Here is a 21,013-nt window from a genome sequence, read left to right as displayed (position 1 = left end):
CTCTGGCCTAAAGTAATAGTTTAGCAAAAAATACAATGTAATAAAATGTATTATTTGACTATAGATATTGATAATTCTGTTCCAGAAGGTTTACACAAAATAATACAATCTGCAAGCAAAATGTTGACAATAAACATGAACATATAGTTTAAAACATACTTGGCTACTTTTATTAATTATTGCAGTTATCTGACACTTATTTTAGGTTGTCTTGCTTGAGTTTTAGCACATTTTTACGGGTGGGTGGATGTTGGACTTGGATACCAATTTCACCTTTGTAAAATATTGCCAATAGTTTTTTTTTTTGTTTTAAAAAGATTCAATATGTTAAAATTTTTTTGTAAAACACAAGACTTCACAAAGTGTATGTATATATATATATATATATATATATATATATATATATATATATATATATATATATATATATATACCAATTTTAGCTCTGTTGTATTATAACTATATATATATATTAGTTATAATACAACAGAGCTAAAATTGGGACAGTTCTAAATAAATAAAGGGCTGCCCCACTGTCAGTGTTATGTGAAAAAGATTATTGGATTATTGTCGTTGTTTATAGACTACAGTAAGACATACATTGCTCTAATTTATCATTGGAAAACAAATTTCAATCTGGAGGAGTAGTAGTTTTAAGCGGGCTGAGAGACATGTCCTGTGTGTGTGTATGGAGGTGAAATTGCCGACCGTCTTAGGTCTGGTGTTGGTCTAGTGTCTAAAGAAGCAGAACTTCAGAGAACAACCATGACTAATTCAGTGACGCATCTTGTTAATTAGTTTTTTTTTTTAATACCAAACTATTCCTTTAAAATACCTAAAAATATCTGATTTCACAAAACAAGGAATAGCCTGAACTCTCTTTTACTCTCTCATCCTGTCTTTTATACACACACACACACACACACACACACACACACACACTTGTAAAGGTAAGTTTATCAAAATGAACAAGACAACAGCTGAGCAGCGTTTGTGCATTCTTGATCTCCTTTATCAGAACACTAACATGTACAGAACAGTACTTGTGGGTGCTTGGGTTGTTGTAATAGTTTGATTAAAATGTTTGTGTGATTTGAAAGTAATGCCATTTCCCCAACAGAGTCGACCTGTACCACTAATGCATTTGCAAGTGACTGTCCTTGATTTAAAAGATGAAGGTGAGTGAGATGTTTAAGCGTTAACTCAATCAGTATTTTGTGCTATAATCTCTCAGCATTAGCATAAGACTTTACACACTCTACGCAAAAATGATTCTTAGTAAATAAGGAACCATTTAACCAGACAAAGAAGCATTTATGCATTCAGCTAAGTCTTTGAGTTGTCGTTGGTGTATTAAAAACCACTGCCTTCACTAAATAACCTCATTTTTCCAAGGGTTTAGCTCATTTTTCAGTCAGGCTACAGAAGTGTGTGAAAATATAGACTGCACAGCACTGTGAAAGTTCTTCTGCCTTTCACAGCCCTGTCAATAGTGCTGCTTTAATGTAGATGTTCCAAAATCCCTCCACTTTTCCCTTCAATAAAAGGTGTAAATCTTCATTTGTTTATTTGATGTTACCTCATGTGTGTAATTTAAAGTCATTTACATAAATCAAAAACCTGCAAACGTCCCGTGCTATTCATGACATGCCCGGAGGTTTATAGTCCTCACACCTCAATCTACCACTTAATCAAAACTGATTAATCTTCATTCTAATCAGATTCATCTAGAACTTCATCTCAAAGGGTCTAAAAACACAACTAAGAGACACAACTAGAGCTCTGCTCTAAAAGGATTTGACGTGTGTGAACATGCTTTGTGAGTTATTGAGGCTGGAGCTGAGCAATCTCTCCATGGGTTTCAGAAGGTTCAGGCAACACGCGTCATGAGTTCCTCCAGCGCTCTCTCCCGGTGGTTCTCGTGTAACAGCAAAACCTCTTTAATGGTGCTCTGCTGGAAGCCCATCTCACGGAACTGAGCCAACAACCGCAAAAACTCTGCAGCCTGACAGAGACGGAGAGAGAAGCACACCTACGCATCACCATTTAGAGTGGCACACCAAGCACACAACATACCCCGATCTCAGGCCTACAAACTGCAGGGGTCTATGCCAGCTGTCTCCTGCTCTCTGCCCCCAACGCACCTAATCCAGCTCTCAAAGAGCTTCATATTTAGCTAGATGAGCTAGATCAGGGATTAGAAACTGTGCAAGACAGTGGGTCTTCAGGACTCCTTCATCGACCTGTTCCTCTCCTTAAGCATAGGAAGGGCAAGATGTAGAGGCAATCACCAGACACTGTGATTACTTTTGTGCTTATATTTGATTAAACGCTGTCCTATTGATCGTAGATTAGATGAAGGTCTGAGTAAAGCAGCCAAAGTTCAAAAAGACCTTCAGAACAATGATGAAGCACTTTTATGGTTCAGATGTTTTGTAGACTGTTAATGCAAGATTAAAGGTAACACATAAGAGACTATTTGGGGTGATTATTTTATTTTTAAGACCATTTCTAGGTGTGTAAAGAACAAATATTGGCAATCTGTCGACATCCTGATTCACAGTACCATGTACATGATATCAAAATGAGAGATATGTAACAGTATTTGAATATGGCATGTATGCATGCAGTCTATGCCTTTCTCTGGGATTTTTGGCTGCTAGAGGTCAAAAAGGTCAATGTGATGCTTGACCATCTTATACTAAGAAGTTTTGGGACACTCAGCCCAGAAGAGTGTGGTAGGTGTAGTATTTACATGTAACTCCAAAATGACATGTGTGTTTCTAACCTTGCTCTCACAGTTCTGAAACATCTCCAGGGCGTCCTCCACTTGAGTCTTGTCATAACCCAGTGCGCACAGACGATCACAGGCCAGCAGGTAGTTCAGAATCTGCATAAATACAGAGCGTGAAGTGACTGTATATTCCCCCTTATTCAGGATATGTGTGCAGCTGTAGTCCCAGCTTGTTTTGGACCTCTAGTGGTGCAGGTCTGCTGTTGCAGTCTGAGGTTTACAGAGTGAGCCTATGCCATTGACTAACAAGGCTGCTGTGAACTGAGGAAGGACTAGTGCTGGCTGAGTGAATCTTACAGATGTCCATCTAATAGATTTCTGACTAAACTTTAAATCTGAATTAAACACCACGTTATGCCTGGAGTGACAATAACCCACAAGTCTCCTGTTGTCTGAACATACCGCTGCTGTCCAATGAAAAACATGGATCTGCATTTTTGTCTGTTTTTAGTTTTCACCATGGTTTGAACCCTGTAGCTGCTCTGTACACTGTGTACATAATTCTGGATGAATGGACCAATAGAAATGCTCTAAATTACTGGGAATAGACACTTACTTTATATTGACTTCCATCCAAAGTAAAGAATTTTTTGCCTCCTTCTGTAAAGTCACTGTTTTAGAGACACATGTTTTTCATTGGACAGTGATGATATATGAAATATATAGGATAGGGGATTCTGAGTTAAACAAATAAATAAATGGCTTGTTTGTGTTTGTGTGTGTATATATATATATATAGCGCTAGCCCATAAAGTTTCTATATTAAAAGTGAGCAGCCTGTTTTTAATGAACCTATGGAAAAACAACACTTTTACATATTAGGCCTATTGCAGTTTAGCCACGCCCATTCTGGTTGCCCTTATAAGAAGTGTTTCAGGTCAGACTGCTATTTAAATAGACTGCAATGCAGGGCAGCCAATCAGAACAGATTTCATGTACTACTGTGCATTTCAACTATTGTGCAGGGTTTTGGCCACCTTTGCTCAGTAAAACATTCATTTTAGAATAAATAGAAATAACCTTCATACTAAAAGCAGTGGTGTTACATAACTGTGTTCATTTTAACATCTCCAGAGCTCTCCTCATTGGAATCTAGTAATATTTATAGTTTCATCCAGCACCTGGTTTGGTAAATCAGTGCCCAATGATAAAAATGATTAAATCAGATGTGCTGGTGACGGAATTAAACACATGCTGGCTAAGGGGGGGGGGGGGGGGGGTGGCAAGCTTTGTCCTTCAAACTAGCTCACTACTTAAGTACTATTTGTTTATGTTTACTTGCCTAATTCACTTAAAACCATAGAGGAAAAATGTGGGCTATAAGTTCTTTAGTAATGTGTGTGAGTGTGTGCTACCTGTTCAGCACTGCGAGGGCCAGTCCGCTGCAGAGCAAGAATGGCAGAGTTGGGTGTGTATCCCTGAGCTGTGATGGTCTCCAGCAGCTCTCGCTCTTCCTTACTTAGAGCATACAGCATCTCTACCGAAGAGTCCACACCTGAGCCACGACCTCCGTGAGAACTGCGTGGACGAAGAGCCTGACACACAAAACATGTTCAAGCAACATTATTACCCAAAGAGGGAACACATTCAAAACAAGACAACTGTACCTGTCTGGCATCATACTTTCATGAAATAAAGCCTCTCACTTAGCATGCTCATATTTACAGTTCCTCCACACTGGGGTGACCTGGTATGCCTGGATGCCTTTTGGCCTCGGTTCAAACCCCTAGTATGCATGACTAATATCATGAGGTCCCTACTGCTGGGATGAAGAGGCACCTCTCAGCCAGAGGTGCAGTTTGACCAAGCTGTTTACTAAGGGTGATGCCATCTGTCCTAGCCAGGATGCCTGGAGAGGCCATATGGAAAATACTGTGATGTAGGAGCACATTTTGCTGCCGTTCATGACAACTGTCCTCAGAGTCATAAACTGGACAGTGCTAATAAAATGTTACTTCACTCTAAATGAAATGACAAGTCGACACCAATCAGCCATAACATGCCATAACATGACCTTCCTAATATTGTGCCACCAGAACAGCTCTGACACGTCAAGGTATGGACACCATAAGACCTCTGAGGGCAAGATCTTACAGTCCTGCTAGTTGTAAGGTGATGCATGGATTGCATGAAGCAATAGAGCAGGATGAATCACCTGTCGCCAGCTTACTGGTTGTTCTTCCTTGGACCACTTTTGGTAGGCACTGAGCACTGCATAACCTGGGAACACCCCACAAGATGTGCCTGATGGTTTATTAGAGATGCTCTGCCCCAGTAGTCTAGCTATCACAATCTGGCCTTTGTAAAAGTGGCTCAGATTCTTAGGCCTGCCCATTTTCCCTGCCTTCAACAAATCACATTCAAGAACTGACTGTTCTCTTGCTTCCCAATATGTATATGCCACCCCTTGGCAGGTGCCGCTGTAACAAGATGATCAATTTTATTTACGACCTGTTTCAGTATTATGGCTGATTGGTGTAAACTGTACCAACTATTGGCCTTTGTAGGCTTTCTTCTCATCATCTGATGATAATCTGAAGCCTGTCCAGTACTCTAATACACCTCTGCAGTTCAGACTGCTTGCTTCCATATGGCTGTAAAAACAGGGTAAGGTGGTGCATTAGCTTCTCTTGACCTAACTGATCAGAACTAGTGATCGAGACTGAAGGGCATCTGGATCAGGTGTTGGGAGCAGGGAAAACACTAAATTGTGGACCAGGGTTGGGAGCCACTGGCCTCCCACAGTGGAGCCGTCTGGATCTGCTGCTTTACCTGCAGAGCAGGCTTGTGCTGACGGGTCGATGGCTGAGGGCCAGCCGAGGAGGGTCTTTGCTGTAGAGGGGAGCGTACGGTTGTCTGCTTGTGCGTGAGAGTGTGCCGTTTTCCACCGCCACACCCAGAGATGGTTTTCTTCCTTGAGGACCTCTGGCCATGTGGGCTGCCCGTAGAAGCCTTCTTGCCCTGGCCTGCTGGGAGTCTGGGCGAGCCGGGCAATGGCAGCTGAGAGGCAGAGCGTTGCTGGACTTCTCGCAGCAGTGAAGGCTGACGCTTTGGTCCAGAGCTGCGCGGCCTCTCTGCACTATGAGAGCGCAAAGCTGGGGCCTCTTCCTCACTGGATGAACCCTCGTCATCCTCACGGTATCCTGCACCTTCACATTCAGAGTCTGCCATGAAGAAGTGAACGGAGCGTGGCAGACGCCGCCTATGGGGCTCCCCCGCAGCGCTCAGGCTCAGGCTCCGGGGCCGCTGGCCCTCCTCCCATGGTCCCTTGCTGCGGTGACGTGTGCCAGGCCTCTCCTGAGGGCTACTAAATAGTAGCCAGTATGGCGGACAGGTCGGAACCACACACAATGCTTTGCCAGGGTCCTTACTGGAACCTGTGTGGACTCCGTTGAGAATCCAGTTCTCCATAGAGAACTCGTACTGAAGAATGAAGCACACACACACCTATTAGTGCAATTTCACAAGCCTTAAATATACACAATATGATTCCACAGCTTAATTGACCTTTTAAGGCCACTATAGTATAATATAATATATGACATTACTGCCATCAGAGGATGTGAATGCTCATTGACACTGAATATTGACAAATGTAGCATTCATTTAGAAAATGTACATTTTGCCTTGCTGAAGTACTAAGTGTGTAGATGCGTGTCAGAGACCTTTGTGTCCTTCATTATTTGGTGGTAGTCTGGTAAATTGATTTCTGGGTCGGTGACCAGATTAATGTCTCCCAGTGGCTCATCCAAAGAACCCAGGGGAACCTTAAAGGGTACTTCATCCAGGCTTCCCATTCTGTCATCGATAGACAAAAGCACATGTACAGTACAGTATTACTCACAGTACAGTCTCTAGGTCATTGCATATTGGCAATATCGGTTTTGGCTCCATATTGTATGTGAAATGGTTCACATCAATTAGTCAAGAAAATCATGAGCCTCTTTGCACACGGGGCTTCAATACCAGGACATCAAATTTAATAAAACATAATTAGTACTGGAAATGTTTATGGACACCCCTTCTAATGAATCCATTTAGAAACATTAAGCTGACACATACAGCTTGTCTAGTACTTCCGATAGAATAGCACTCTCTGGAGCAGATAAACATGAACCTATTGGCACCATGCCTAATGCCAGGCCTGGGCTGGGCTGGGCTGGGCTGGGCTAGAGGGGTAATAAAGCCCTCAGCATTGAGCTGTGGAGCTGTGGAACTGTGTTCTCTGGAATGATGGTGCTGGAGTTGGGGAGTTGAGGTGGGAGTGTGGTGATCATCCAACAGCCTGACCCCACTAATGTTCTCGTCACTGAATGCAACCAAATCCTCACAGCAAGTGTTGCTCCAATAAAAGCAGGTCAAGCAGGACCAGCTTGATGATTGAATAAGCAGGTGTCCCAATACTTTTTGTGCACGTTTCGCACTTGCAAATCCATAGAAATTCCTTCGGTGTTGTTCTGCAAGGTCTGCAATGCAATCATTTGTAGACCCCACTTGCCACAGTGTGTTTTCCCTTCAGTCTTGACTTCAGGAAGTAAGATTGCTGCCTCCGTCCACATTTTTGGTTCTGGTTGTATGGTTAATTCTTTAAGTAGGATCTGAGCACTGAAGGTTGTTTAGAACTGATTCTACAACAGTCACATCACTAAAGACCACTCGACACTTGACAATTTGCGTCGGTCTAGCTCTTTTTCGTATTGAAAGTATTCTTCCGTCACCCACTATTGTTACTGTCCCATCTTGCAAATGGTTTACTATTGGTAATAAATAAGGTACCAAACAGGTAACACAGACCTGAAGAATGTTTTGTTAATGCTAGATTACTATTTATTCCTATTTCTATATTTTTCCGGTTTATCACACCTACATTTCTTCATTCTTCAACAGTTTCGGTGAGACTGTGCTCACTACACCCTCCACTTTCTGTTCTTGGCTGTCAAAAGTGATGCAAAAGAACCTGACGTGGTGTTCTGCTGTCCAACCAGCCCATCTGACAATAGAATGTGCCCATTACCTGAAGCGGCAGTGGTCTTGCTGCCATACGATTGGTGGAGATAACTGCAGGAATGAGCAGGTGTACAGGTACAGGTGTTCCTAATACAATGCTTGGGGAGTGCATTTGGTCCTCGTGTCGAGACAATAGAGCAGACAAATCTTGAATGACATTACCTACAGGGACTACAGGGGCTATTTTTTGGTAATAGAAGTTAGAATACTTTTCGGCCCGTCGGTGGACCGTAGGCTGTTTAAGGGGTTCGGCAGAATCGATGTATATATTAGCTGGATATCTTTACATTAAAGCTGGCACAAAATTCAGGACATTTGTTTTATTCACATCTAGTGTGCTGCACAAATGTGTCCCTATAGTGTCCCTAAAGTGTAGAATGCTAAAGTACCATTTAATGGTGTATACCACACACACACACCTATATGATGCCCAGCTATACACGTTTACACACACACACACACACACACACACACACACGTTTGCATGTTGGAATTCATCTGAGCAGTGTGCATGCAGTGAACACACTCACCTGCAGTACTCTTTCGCAGTCATGGCCAGTGTGCGTTGGTGCTGCTGTGTGACAGAAGAGCGTGTGTGTGCAGGCAGTACTGCAGATTGAAGCACCCGTCACACCTGCTTCAGGTACTCACACAGGTACGGAACGTCCACACAGGCTTACACCCACTGAGTCAGACTCTAAGCCTTTTATCACCTGTTTACCTACCCACCCACACACACACACCCACACCCACACACACAAACAGATAGACAGACATAAAGACTATATAACAAACTATGTGTCTAGTTTTTAAACTGTATAGCATTATGAAGCCGTGCAGCTCCTCTCTATAAAACTGAGACACACAGCAGGTGCTGAGCAGGACAGCTCTTCCCGCTGGAGTCCTGGGGCTTGGTGGGCTTTCTGGCTGCACAGAGCACAGTGGGGGCTGAGGATGCGTGTGCTCGCAAACACAGACTGCATGCTGTGAGCATGACATTTCTTCTGCTAGAAGAGGATCAGAAAAATGCTGAGACATCAGATTCATCAACCCTAGAGAACACTGGCAGAGATTACACACACACACACACACACACACACACACACACACACACACACACACACACACACACACACACACACACAAAGCTGACGTGAGGACAAGGCTTACTCGCACACCTCAGACCATGTGAGAAGGCTGCGGAGAGTGCAAAGCCTCGTCTTTCACCTCCTACTGGTATTTAACTGTCATTACATCACACCCAGAAATGCTGAAAATTAAAAAGATAGCAGACTTCCAGGAAATCGAGGAAATCAAGGAAATTGAGGAAAAATGTCCATCACATAGCAATCCTCAATAAAGCTAATAAACAGTGATTATGTACTGTATCTGAATGACCCCATTCCTGGTACACTGTATGGACAAAAGTATTAGGACATCTACTTCCTAATAAAAAGGAGATTATCCTGCTTTTGTTGGAGTAACTGTTTCTGCTGTCCAGGAAAGATTTTCTACGAGAAAAGGGTGTTGGATGACCACCAGCCCACCTCTTTCCAACACATAGGGAAATTAACATTTCTTTGAATTTCACAAACCATGGACAACACTTCCCCTAAATTCCAAATAAAAATCTTTCTATTTAGAGCATTTATTTGCAGAAATGACAACTGCTTAAATAATGCAAATATGTAATATGTAGATTTAGGGCTGCACAATACATTGCTTCAGCATTGCTACTGAGGTGTGCAAATGCACAATAGTCACATTGCAGTGCAATATTAAATTCTATTAAATATGGCAACTAAATGCCAATTAAATGTTCAGGGCTGTTACTCGGTGCAAAGACTACATTAGACTACACAAGACTACACAGGTCATTGTACATCTAACTGATTATTCTGTAAACACTAATAGACAACTTGAATTAATGTAAGAGTTGGAAAAAACTTTTTTTTAGAAATCAGAAAGAAATTCTTCTCACATGTGCTCTATTTCTTAACTTCATACTTCACAAAAAGTGAAAATAAATAATATAAAACATAAAAAAATCAGATCTAATATAAAAAAAAACAAATGGCTGCTGCCCAATAAATATGGACTACACGGAATAAACATAAGTATCTAAAATAATTAGTTTTTACTAGAATCAATGTAAAATTGTTCACTTACTGTCAATGTCAGCTTAAGAAAAATAGTTAACATAATAGTTTTAATGTGTTAGTTATTTTTTCTCCATCATCACTTGTAGTTCTTGTTTGAATGCTTAGTCCGTGTGTAGTTAAGAATGAGTTTGGTACATTTAGCTGTGTACCGAAAGGATTCAACTGAAAAATGGAAAGTTAAAAATGTGTCCCATGTTGTTCATGATAAGAAAATAATGAAGACTTTCTTAAAAGAATGTTTTAGAACAAATTCCGTTTTTTAACGTCTTGCATGTTCTGATGAAGCTTATTCATGCTGAATGCACAGATTTGGTTTAGTAAGAAGTAGTCAAAGGGGACACGTTCCACTAAATTTGTCACATACAGTACTGTCCTGCTTGACACCAGTATCACTATTTAAAATAAAGTAGTAGTTGGATTAGTTCATCATGTAATTCCACGTATAATCCGTGTAGTTCTTTCAAAAACACACACATACAGCATATAAAAACATATATTCATAATTTTATTACTATCGGTTAACTCAAGACAACAATGAATGGCCATTTGCCATGAGATATACATATATATATTTATAGAAAGCCAGTAGAGCTCTTTCATATATAATCAGTGACCATTAAAATACACTGGTAAGCAACAGTAAAACACACTGTTGGCAATACTACTGAAAAATACCGCTTAGGAAAATGGAATATTGTCCAGGGTGATTCTGCGTGGAGTGGCAAGAAGTCTATTAACTGCTGACAAGAGGAGGAGCGTAGAGCACATATTCCATAAAGCACAGTCACCATACATCATGGACTGTACAGCTGGCCTTACAGATGGCCTCACTGCTATGGACATGAGAAAAAGTTCCCCTCAGATTAAACAAACAAACAAACAAAAGGTATGAATGAGAAAAGCTGTGTCTGACTGATGGAGCGGTGCATCTGGAACAAGGCGTGCGTGTAGGAGCGTGCGTATGGGTGTGTGTGCGCCATTCTGATACAATTCTATAAAAAACTCAGTAAAACAGAAAACTCTCCGACGGCAGGACGGCCACCTGTGCAGTCCGTGAACATCCCCCAGCACGTCAACCAGCTCAGCAGCAACTGGAGTCTCACACATACACACGTTCGCACACAGACATACAATCCCTTCTGCAGAGTGCAACTGCAATCACATCAGCACGCAAGGGAGCGAACGGTCCTGCCCGCTATCTGGTCGCACTAGAGGCGGCATATGAGTACTGGTGGGGTAGAACCTGTAACAAATCTCTCCTGAAACCGCACACAGTCACACAGTGCGGTGCGATGCAATGTCAGCTGTGTGCTTCTTCCTGTGGGTTAGTCGAGTGTTTGAGTAGTTTGACAGCCTACTTTCAGATGCTAATCTTGGATGAAGTGCTTCAAATCAAAACAGCTCATTTGAAAACTGAGCAGTCGCAGCCTTTTTTGAACTGCAACAATTCTGTTACTTTAGCCAACAAATGTTAGCCTTGGCTTTAGCAGTAGGAGAGAGAAGAAACCAGAGAATCCTGGTCATGGATGGCTGTGACGAGTACTTTCCTATATTCAGTCTGACGTGTATTAGTGAACACACCTTGGACTGGATCAGCACTTTTCCACTTATGGCAACTGGCTCCAAACAGTCACGATTCAGTTTCAGTCACAAAGAGGTTCATACTGCTCAGCAGCCTGTCCTGCTCTCAGATCCACAGCTGACAAACTGATGAAGAAAAAAGGCCTGTGGATGATTGATGGAGGAACCTTCTAAAGCTCTTGTATGAGAGATGGAAATGTGTTTTGTGCTGCACTGCTGTGCAACTGGCCCATCGGTTGTGGACCCTGCGGTTTCTAAGGGCTCAGTAATGCAGCTGATGTCCTATTTGCAGTATTCTGTAGTTTCTCAAGCCATCTCAGAAAAACAGCTGGTGCGCAAGGGATGTCCCAGTGATGTGACAAATACGCATCAGTGGCATACCCCACCCCCCGGCGGTACAAGTAGCGCACCTGATGCATCTGCCCGCTTCTCTATTTCTGGCTGTGGTCTGTTCTGCCTGTCTGCTTGTCACAGTCACTTTAAGGGGTTTCTGAAGGCATTGTAGTGGTCTTCGCTGCTGATTCCAAAGCTCCATTCTCACCTCCGCACAAGTCCGATTGTCATGTCTCGACTCTTCAAAATAAGCACACATGCACACACACACACACACACACACACACACATATATACACACACACACACACAAAGCCAAGCACACATTAAGAACACAACAAAAAAGGTAAAGGTTATGTGCACTCCTTGACTAATCTTTTGCCAAACATGCACACTCAAATATACATACACGCGCGCACACACACACACACACACACACACGCACACGCACACACACTCGCACACTGTGACAGCATCTCTTCCGACAAGCTTGTGAACATAAATCATTAAAAATTATGACTCACTTTAAAAAAAAAAAAAAGAAAAAACTAAAAGAAAAAAAAGCAGAGCCCTGACGCAGGCATTGTCAATCAACTATGTGCCGAACATAAAATCTAAATAACTGAATGCTGCTTAATATCAAGAACATACAACGGGTTTAAATACTGTTTCCATAGGTAACAAAATTTACAATCATTGCACATAAATCCATAGTGTCTGTCAGTCATTCCAACCCATGACCCTCCGGGGCCGAGCTGCCCCACTTCTACAGTTCTGCCGCTGAGCTGAGCTCTTCTGGGGCTTCAGAAATGGAACTAGCTCGCTCTGATCGAAGCTCTGAACCACAGTGCACCTTCACCAAACGTCCTCCCACTCAGTCTTTCCGTTGCGGGATCCGAGGACCAAACTGCTTCTGCATAAGGACACTTTAGTAGTAATGTAACCTCACCGAATAACTCTGCTCGGCTTGAGCAAGCTTCGAACTAAGCGCTAAAAACGTTGAAAAATACATTTCACTTTGATATTTCCGATATATTTCAGTCGCCTGAATGCCAAAACCCGAGGCCAAATGTCTTTGGTAACCTTTGGTAGCTTCTGGTGGTACAAAAATATCTCGCTCTGGCTGCTTTGGAATCATTTGTACGATCCGTTGCTCATAACACGTAAACTCTTCGGGTGTAGATCTTATCTACAATCGGAGATAAGTAGCTTCACTTATCTCCAACGAGTGAAATTGGATCAGTCTCCCGGCCTATGAATGAGAGATGGGCCGGGGCAGGAAGGAGAGCCTCAATAAAACAGGATTATGGATTAAAAAAAGAAAAGAAAAAAGAAACAGGTAATATTAAGCGTGGACCTTAGTGGTATCTTGTTCAGCAGCAGTTAAACAAGAAAGCTGCTTCTTCCTCCACACAGCTACACCCTTGTCTTTCTATCCAACCCTGACATACTGCCATAACACAGACATCTCACAGGCCCTTGGTGAAACTCTGACACAGCCCACATAGGCCAAAAAAAACAAAAAAAAAAAACAACAACAAAAAAAAACACCCCAAAAAGTGTAGTTACAAGTCACAACACGAGAGAAAAGCTGCTGATGCCAGATCAGGGATCTCCCAACCAGCTGTGGCTGTAAACCGGTATGAGCATTTGATCACGCAGCGTTCTGTGAATCCTGTCTGACAGTTAAATCTGGATGCTGATAAACTAAAAATACTGACAGCTTTTCCACTAACAGTCAATTCACCAATTCACGACCTCACTTGTCCAAACATTTCTCGCTGAATATTCCATGTGGCTTCCTTGTTCTCCACCAGTAAATATTGATGTAAACCAGACACAAACCAATAAAGTACAAAACATAACTTGTATGTTCATCAAATGAATAAAAATGTAAAAAAAAAAAAAGTAAAAGAAAATAAGAAAGAAAATAAACAAGTGTACAGCGCAAATGTGCATGTGCTAGCAGTCTCCAGCACGGGCGTGGATTGTGATATGAGAGTTGACTTGTGGTCGCTACTGGCACGTGCAAGTCCGCCCAAAGTGGTGTTTCCAAACCCTCGCTCTGGAGGAGCGCCGTCCTGCACATTTTGGCATTTGCCCTGCTCAGACACACCCTCTTCAGCTCGGGAAGGGCTTGTTAATTACCCGATTAGTTGGATCAGGTGTGTCAGAGCAGTGTTTCTCAACTCTAATCCTGGGAACGCACTGGACTGCTCTCCACTGTTTCATGCATTCCCTGCCCCGACACTACTAAGCCAACTTACTGGGTATTTCTCAAGTTCTTCAAGAGTTACATCTGGTGCTTTGAGGCAGACCGTAGGATTGGCAATGATACCATTATTGTGAAGTTAGATCACTACAAGCTTTTTTTTAGCATATCACGGGAATGTGAAACAGTAACAAAACCACTGAACTCTGTCTTGATAGCATTTATGAACTGGTGCACTGTGCCTGTTGTGTCCCATCAAACCAATCATACAAAAGTTAGTGATGTGTGTTGTATACTAGTGAAATGTCTGAGTACTGCAACATTACACAGTTGCCAAATTGGCCACCTCAAGCTGGGAATACTTGAAACACTCAAGGGAAGTAGCTACCAGATGACTGAAGCTGGGAACCACTTTGTTAAAGCATGAAAACACCAAAATATGCAGGACAAGAGCTATTCTAGCACCAGGACTGGGAACCACATGTCCAAAAGATTTCAAGCTATAGCAGCAGAGCTCAGAGCAGCTGTCCTTGCAGTTCCTGCAGGATGCGGATAACCCTGTCGACAGAGTCCGTAGTGGCGAAGGCCAAGTACTGGCAGCAGAGCCAGTCCTCCAGGCTAACGCCACAGCCCGAGTCCAATGAGCGCTCAGCAAACTTGATCATCATCAGAGTGCGCTTCAGGTCCAGCCAATTCTGCAGCGTGGCCTGCTGCTGAGCCGGCGTGGCACCAGCGCCCAGCGTGTGAAAGAGGTCCTCCCTCGGCCCCCACAGCAGACACTGCAGGCAGGCGCGGGCTTCCCCCATCCGGATTCGCTCGGACGGGTTGGCGTCGAGCAGCAGAGAGGCCAGGCGCTGCAGGCCTTGCGAGTAGAGGGAGCGAGCGGGCAGCGGTGGCAGGTCTGAGCGTGCATACTCCCGCTCCTTCAGCCCTGGTGCCTCTTCGAACGGATTGGGCCGGTGCAGCATCTCGTAGACGAGGATACCTGTCTGGAACTCGTCGCACTTGCGGTACTGCGTGGCACTCAGCAGCTCGGGAGCTAGCCGTGAGCGATCCTTCAGCACAACTGATGGCTCCTCGGCCAGGGAACTCTTCTGCTTGGCCTGCGAGAAGTTGCTGATGATGAGGCGGGCGGGGCAGGCGGAGGACGAGGCAGAGGCAGTAGCGCCGTTGTTGTTGTTGTTGGGCTCCATCAGGTCTAGGTTCCAGGGGTTGCCTGGCTGGCAGTGTACCAGAAGCAGGTTTTCCAGTCGCAGATCGCAGTGGGTCACATGGTAGGGCTTCATGTGCTCCAGACCAGCGCACAGCTGGAGCAGCAGCAGGCACACCTGCCGCTCGTACAGCTCCGGGTTGCGTGCATGTCGCCCCACACCTTCGCGCACAAAGTCGGCCACCGTCTGGAAGGGCACCTCACGCGTGATCACCACCACTCGACTGCGCAGTTTGGTATCTGCCGCCGCCTCCTCCTCGCTCTGCTCTCCCTTACGTTCCTCCTCCCTATCCTCACTCCTCTCTCTCTTCTCTCCTTTCTCTTCATCGCTCTGCTCCTCCTCATCCTCCTGCTCCCAGGGCAGCAGACGCGCAGGCACGTCCGCCAGAAAGTGGCCACAGTCCTGCTGGATATTGAAGTGCACAGGCAGGCTCTGGCGCACGGCTAGGCTGTGGAAGAACTGCTGCTGTGTCTCCTTCACCTTGTACCTGCAGATCTGAGGTGAAAGAAAGAGACAGAGCAAGAAAAAGGCTTTAAGACAGCAGACCTTTACACAGTGTGATGCAGAACACTGAGGAAAAATCCTTGCAAAAGTTGTAGCCTGTCAATCAAAACACATTTTTATTTAATTACAATGTAAATGTGATGCTTTGAGTCTCCATTTTTGCAGTTTTCCACTTTTTTGTTTGTTTGAATGAGGCAGTTTCTTACATCATGCAAAAAGTATTGGATAGAGCACCAACCATCATTCCAAAGAATATAGTTCCACTGCTCCACAGCTATACCCCTCTAGTCCACACCTGGCATCAGGTAAGGTGCCAACAGGTTTATGTTAATCTGCTCCAGAGAGTCCTATTCTATTGTCAATACATCTCCACAGGGACTAGACAAGTTGCACAAGTGCAAGTGTGCATTTGCACATCTGTGCCACTGTGTTGGTGCAACTTCAAGTAGCTGAATGCATTCATTAGAAGTGTCCGCAAACATTCGGAGAAGTCTGGAAAGGAACGTGTTTGGAAAGGAGAATTTGCATGACGGCAATGATGTGTAAGGTTAATAATGGTAATAGAGATAAATCTAAAGAAATAAGTGTATAGGATTTCTCTGACCACTATTTTCCTTACAATACCCTGAAAAAAGAGGCTACAAACTTTCAACACAGTCTCAGGCATTTCATTTCATTTCAACTTCCTGTGATGTAGCTTTTACAGGCATAAAACGCTCCAGGCACCTGATACATAGCATCGTCACTGTGCACAATTCCCTAGAATGACATTTTTCACATCAAACTGCTCTGAATGACTTTGTTTACATCTTACCGGATTTAATTAGCAGGCCAAAGCATCCCTTCGAGACAGGTGTCTACACAGATGGTTGTGATTATGAGGTGCCTGATCAGCTATCTTGCCTGGAGCAGGTCATGAACCCTCTGAAAGCTGAGAGGCTGCGACAGCGAGACATGTTCCTCTGGTTCAATCTTATTTTGCCTGCTGATCAGGCTTATTACTCTTTTAGCTATAGATCTCTGATGAGAAGGGCTGAGCGTGGGATGAGAGGCTCCTCTGAGCATTAATGTAGAGTGACAGCCTCTCCCAATATTCATAAGCCCCTCCACAATCTTTCTCTCTACTCTTTCTTCTAGTTTGATCAAAGTCACAGCAGTCATCTTGTCCTCTTATCTTCTCGCTGCTCTTCTGCATGTGTCTCCTGTCAGTGAGGGACGGGAATTGTGGCCTTAACGGCAGAGCTGAGCTGCATGCTGACAGAACTCTACATCAGTTCCCCTTCAACTACCACAACAGTATCATTACCACAACTTATATGTGGACATATGTATTGGGACACGTGCTCATTGATTGCTTCTTCCAAATTCAAGGGTATTAAAAATAGTTTATCCTGCCTTTGATTGAGTCTCTACTGTCCAGGGAAGGTTTTTTTACTGGATTTTGGAGCATCATTGTGAAAATTTTTGATCGCATTGAGCGACAAGAGCATTCATGAGGTCAGAATGTTGGATGATCACCACCACACCTCATGCTCAACTCATCAACCCAAAAGTACTGGATGGAGCACCACTATTCCAGTGGGTCATTCGTCATCATGCTGTCACGCTTATATGCTCTGGAGAGTCCATGATCAAAGCTAATTAAGGTGTTGGTAGAGGTTATCTGGAAAACCACAGATAAAAGTTACATGGTCAGAGACAGTTCTCATCCACTTCTAAGCGTAGAAGGAATGTGTTTTCTGCGTTCGGATTCAGTCAGGCAAAAAACCCAAAAAAACATTAATACAAGTAATTATTATGGTGGACATAGCTTCTCCCTGTAGACGAGAGCAGTAGTACAGAGTTACAGCAGTGTGAGAACCATCTACACTATATTGTCGAAAGTATTCACTCGCCTGCCTTCATACGCATTTGAACTTGAGATATCCCATTCTTAATCCACAGGGTTTAATATGATGTCGGGCCACCCTTTACAGCTATAACAGCTGCAGCTCTGGAATTGACCAAGTTCAACACCTGAATTCAATGTTTGAATACTTTTGGCAATACAGTGTATTTGTTCCTCCTCGTTGCAGAACTCCCACCGCTGCTCTAAACTGTTCACAGTCTCCTAGAGGAGGACAATTCTGAGGAGAAACTTTTACAGGAAGTAAAAGGAAAATGATTGGTGTGTTGATGTGGGAAGGTAAAGTCAGATCTTGTCTGGTCACACAGGGGGATGCATTTTAGAGTAAACTGAATCCAGACACTATCCAGAGAAAACACACAATAAAGCAACAATTACACAAACCTTCATGTTCAGAGAATGTCCAAATGTGGTGCTTTCCTGTGTATATATAAAATAAGCATTTCAGAGGCATGTGTTTATAGACCAGGAGTAAACAGGCTTAGTTCAGGCTTATTTCAAATATTACGCAGGAAAGCACAGAGTTTGAGATTCTCTGGACAAGAAGGTTTTGTGTAATTGTTGTTTTATGTATCATCAATCTTCACATGCTAAACATCACTGGTGCTTCTGGACTTTCTTTAGCATGGTTCCTCTTTCTCTTTCTTTTTGTTTCTCTTTTGAGTAAACAGCAAATCTCCTACTTTAATGATCTTTTAATTCTGCAGGGGTGGCTTCATTTTCACCAAAAAAAAGAAAGAAAAAAAGAAAACAAAATCTAATAGTGTCCGCTTGAAAAGACATTTTAGGCTGCTGGGTGATTAAGTGAGAGTAATAAACAAGTACAATAAAATAAATGACTGTCATGTAAACAACAGCATATTTCTAGCTGTACTTTTGTGTTGCAGTGTTTCACATTTTTTATAGTTGTATTTGTACATACTTAAATACAGATATGGATAAAAGGGAAACATCAAAAAAACAAACAAAAAAACCCCGAAAACCATCAGGTCTTAGACAGGGGCAGAAACAAAGAAGCCTCTCTCTACACTTTTACAAAAGAGGTTCTTCAGTGGTTCTTTAGTAAATGTCATGGTTCCCATGCCAAATCAGAGATTCTTTACCTCGTAAAAGGGATGTTCACTTTGGAGGAAAACCTTTTGTAGATGGTTATATGTAAAAGCCTTCTTCATAAAGCCTTGCTGATTGTTCAATGACTATGATAGTAAAATACCATCACTGCATACAAAACATTCACATTAAACCCATATAAATTCCTGCACACATTCAGTCTGCTTGCTACAGTTCAATATACTTAAATCAAAGTATCAATGAATAGTTCAATGAATAGAAGAAAAAAAAAAAAAAGGTATTCCAATTAACAGATGATTTATTAGACTCAGGTTTGATTCTGGGCTGGATGAGCTTGGATGAGATCGTTTGACGGTCATGAAAACTGTTAAAAATGCAGAAGCACCAAAAACATTCAAATCAATTTCTCTAAACAGAGCCTTTCAGATACCAATGTTCTGCAAAGTCCTCAAAGTCATTTGAGGCTTATGAATAAAACATGTGGTGTGTGACAACAGTTTGAGCAGGGGGTGGGTGGGTATGGAATGTGGAGAGGGGGTGGGACACAGAGGGTGGCTTTTAATTTGGGACTTTGCGAGTGTCTCCATGCGGATGCTGCGGTTGTTTATCCATGAGAGTGTGTAGGGAAAAAACAAGTAGTTCTCTTTAATGTAGAAAGCTCTTTGATGTGCAACGACACTGAAGGTTTTCTCATGTAAATGATATATAACCCTCACTCTGTCTCGCTCTCATCCACAGTCTGCTCATCTTACCCACTCTCTGGAATACTAATGATCCCACTCATCTGTCAGTCAACCCCAAACCACGCTTCCAATAGTTGTGTCTGGATCTGAGACTGGATGTGAGGCAGAGCTAAGTGACTGAGTTCATTTTCGTGCCACAATTGGCATAAAAAAACATCAAACATCAGCAAAAAAAAATTGCTGATATTTTGTTTTAAATTTTACCTATATTTCTCCCCAATTTTAGCTGAGCCAATTAAACAACCCACTCACTAGGACTGCAATGCTCCAGACACTTGGAGAGTGAGCACAAGCACATGCCTTCTACTCACCCAGAGAGAGCATGGCCAATTGTGCTCTCTTGGGCTTCGGCTGCTGATGGCAAAGCAGGCTGATCCAAACTCGCGACCCTCAGGCCATAGTATCTTAGTACCATCGTAGTATCATATTCTTGGCTTGCCGAACCACTGCTTATGGAATCCTTTTTTCACTGCTAACTCATGCACAGAGTGGAAAGTGATCTACCTTAACAGCGTAGTTGACGAGCGGGTCCTTGGCGTAAGCGGCGGTGTAATAGACAGCATCTCCAGCCTCGCAGCAGGGCTTGCCCGTGGTCAGCCTGAAGTGAGACCAGCTGTCCGTACCGAAGCGCAGGTGGTCCTTCTGGCCAGCCATGAAGCGGTCTTCGCAGCGGCTGGCCAGTTTGCAGAGGGTTTCTGTGTGCAGGCTTCGGATGCGGCCCACCACCTCCTCCCAGCTGTCTATGCCCTTGTAGAGAGCCTGCCTTTGAGGTTTACTGCCACCTTCTCTGCCCCTGTAAATATGGAGAGGGACCTTTTTACCACCTGCTTTATTACTCAAAGTAAAACAATCTACAAGACTTCATGTTGGCTTTTCCTTCAGTGCTGTGTGGCATCGAATCATCCTTCTATAGTTCTGTACTTCATTTCTAACTCTCTCAGGCGCTTTCTTACCTTCCTGACGAGCGCCCCCTGGCTGCTAGGCTCTCTGTGCTGCGACAGCCCCTCCGCTCGCCAGCTCGCCTCTCCCGGGCCTGTGCCGAGCCGCTGTTGGTCAGGCAGGACAGGCTTCGGCCACCTGCGGGCCGCTCCAGAGAGTCTCCGGACTCATCGAGCTGCCGGGCGTCTGAGCTGAGGGAGGAGCTCTGACTGGCTGTCTCCCAGGTGGAGTCCAGGTCGTACAGCGGGTTGGCCACGCTCAGGCTGGTGCCGCCTGGCTTGGCTTCGCCCCGCGACCGCGGAGCTGCGGATTCTCTGGATAGCGACGGCTCTGTATGGGCCCGAGGAACGGCTTTCTTGGGCAGCGGAGGTGGAGTGGCTTTAGAACCATGATCAGAACCCTCAGGCTCAGACTGAAGAGTGTCATCAGAGGCTTTAAGGTGTCTGGGATGCTTCAGGGGAATCATACTGGCCCTGGACTGACCTGTAGAGAGAGAGTGGGAGAGAAAATGGGAGGGATGGAGACAGAGAGAGTGACATAGAAAAGGGAG

General features: G+C 43.7%; 2 protein-coding genes across 7 annotated transcripts in view; both read right to left on the bottom strand.

Annotated features, from left to right (window-relative positions):
- Positions 1-1,870: 1,870 nt before the first annotated feature.
- ubap1la (ubiquitin associated protein 1-like a) lies at positions 1,871-8,354 on the bottom strand. Its single transcript, XM_072673808.1, has 6 exons — positions 8,332-8,354; positions 6,460-6,592; positions 5,567-6,217; positions 4,150-4,329; positions 2,789-2,890; positions 1,871-2,005 (listed from the first exon to the last, which is right to left on the bottom strand). Exons 1-6 carry the CDS (start codon positions 8,352-8,354, stop codon positions 1,871-1,873), a joined length of 1,224 nt encoding a protein of 407 aa, XP_072529909.1.
- Positions 8,355-10,447: 2,093 nt separating this feature from the next.
- peak1 (pseudopodium-enriched atypical kinase 1) overlaps positions 10,448-21,013 on the bottom strand; it is a 99,084-nt gene continuing 88,518 nt past the window's right edge. For all 6 annotated transcript variants that reach the window (XM_072672417.1, XM_072672419.1, XM_072672416.1 and 3 more), the window contains 3 exons: positions 20,478-20,946; positions 20,029-20,317; positions 10,448-15,795 (listed from right to left, as the gene is read on the bottom strand). In XM_072672417.1, coding sequence (XP_072528518.1) covers positions 14,605-15,795; positions 20,029-20,317; positions 20,478-20,946 — 1,949 coding nt within the window. In that variant the 3' untranslated portion in view covers positions 10,448-14,604. The remainder of the gene's footprint in view (positions 15,796-20,028; positions 20,318-20,477; positions 20,947-21,013) is intronic.

The sequence above is a fragment of the Salminus brasiliensis genome, chromosome 2 (genome assembly GCF_030463535.1).
Source record: "Salminus brasiliensis chromosome 2, fSalBra1.hap2, whole genome shotgun sequence".
Lineage (NCBI taxonomy): Eukaryota > Metazoa > Chordata > Actinopteri > Characiformes > Bryconidae > Salminus > Salminus brasiliensis.
Note: the sequence above shows the minus strand (reverse complement) of the source record. Positions and strands in the feature narration are given on the sequence as shown.

Bases quoted from the DNA above. Each gene is read 5' to 3' on its own strand.
- ubap1la (XM_072673808.1), bottom strand. From the start codon at position 8,354: ATGACTGCGAAAGAGTACTGCAG. The intron at 6,218-6,459 runs GTCTCTGACACG...TTCATTCTTCAG, and splicing joins AAATAATGAAGGACACAAAG to TACGAGTTCTCTATGGAGAA. The intron at 2,006-2,788 runs GTTAGAAACACA...CGTCTCTGTCAG, and splicing joins TTCAGAACTGTGAGAGCAAG to GCTGCAGAGTTTTTGCGGTT.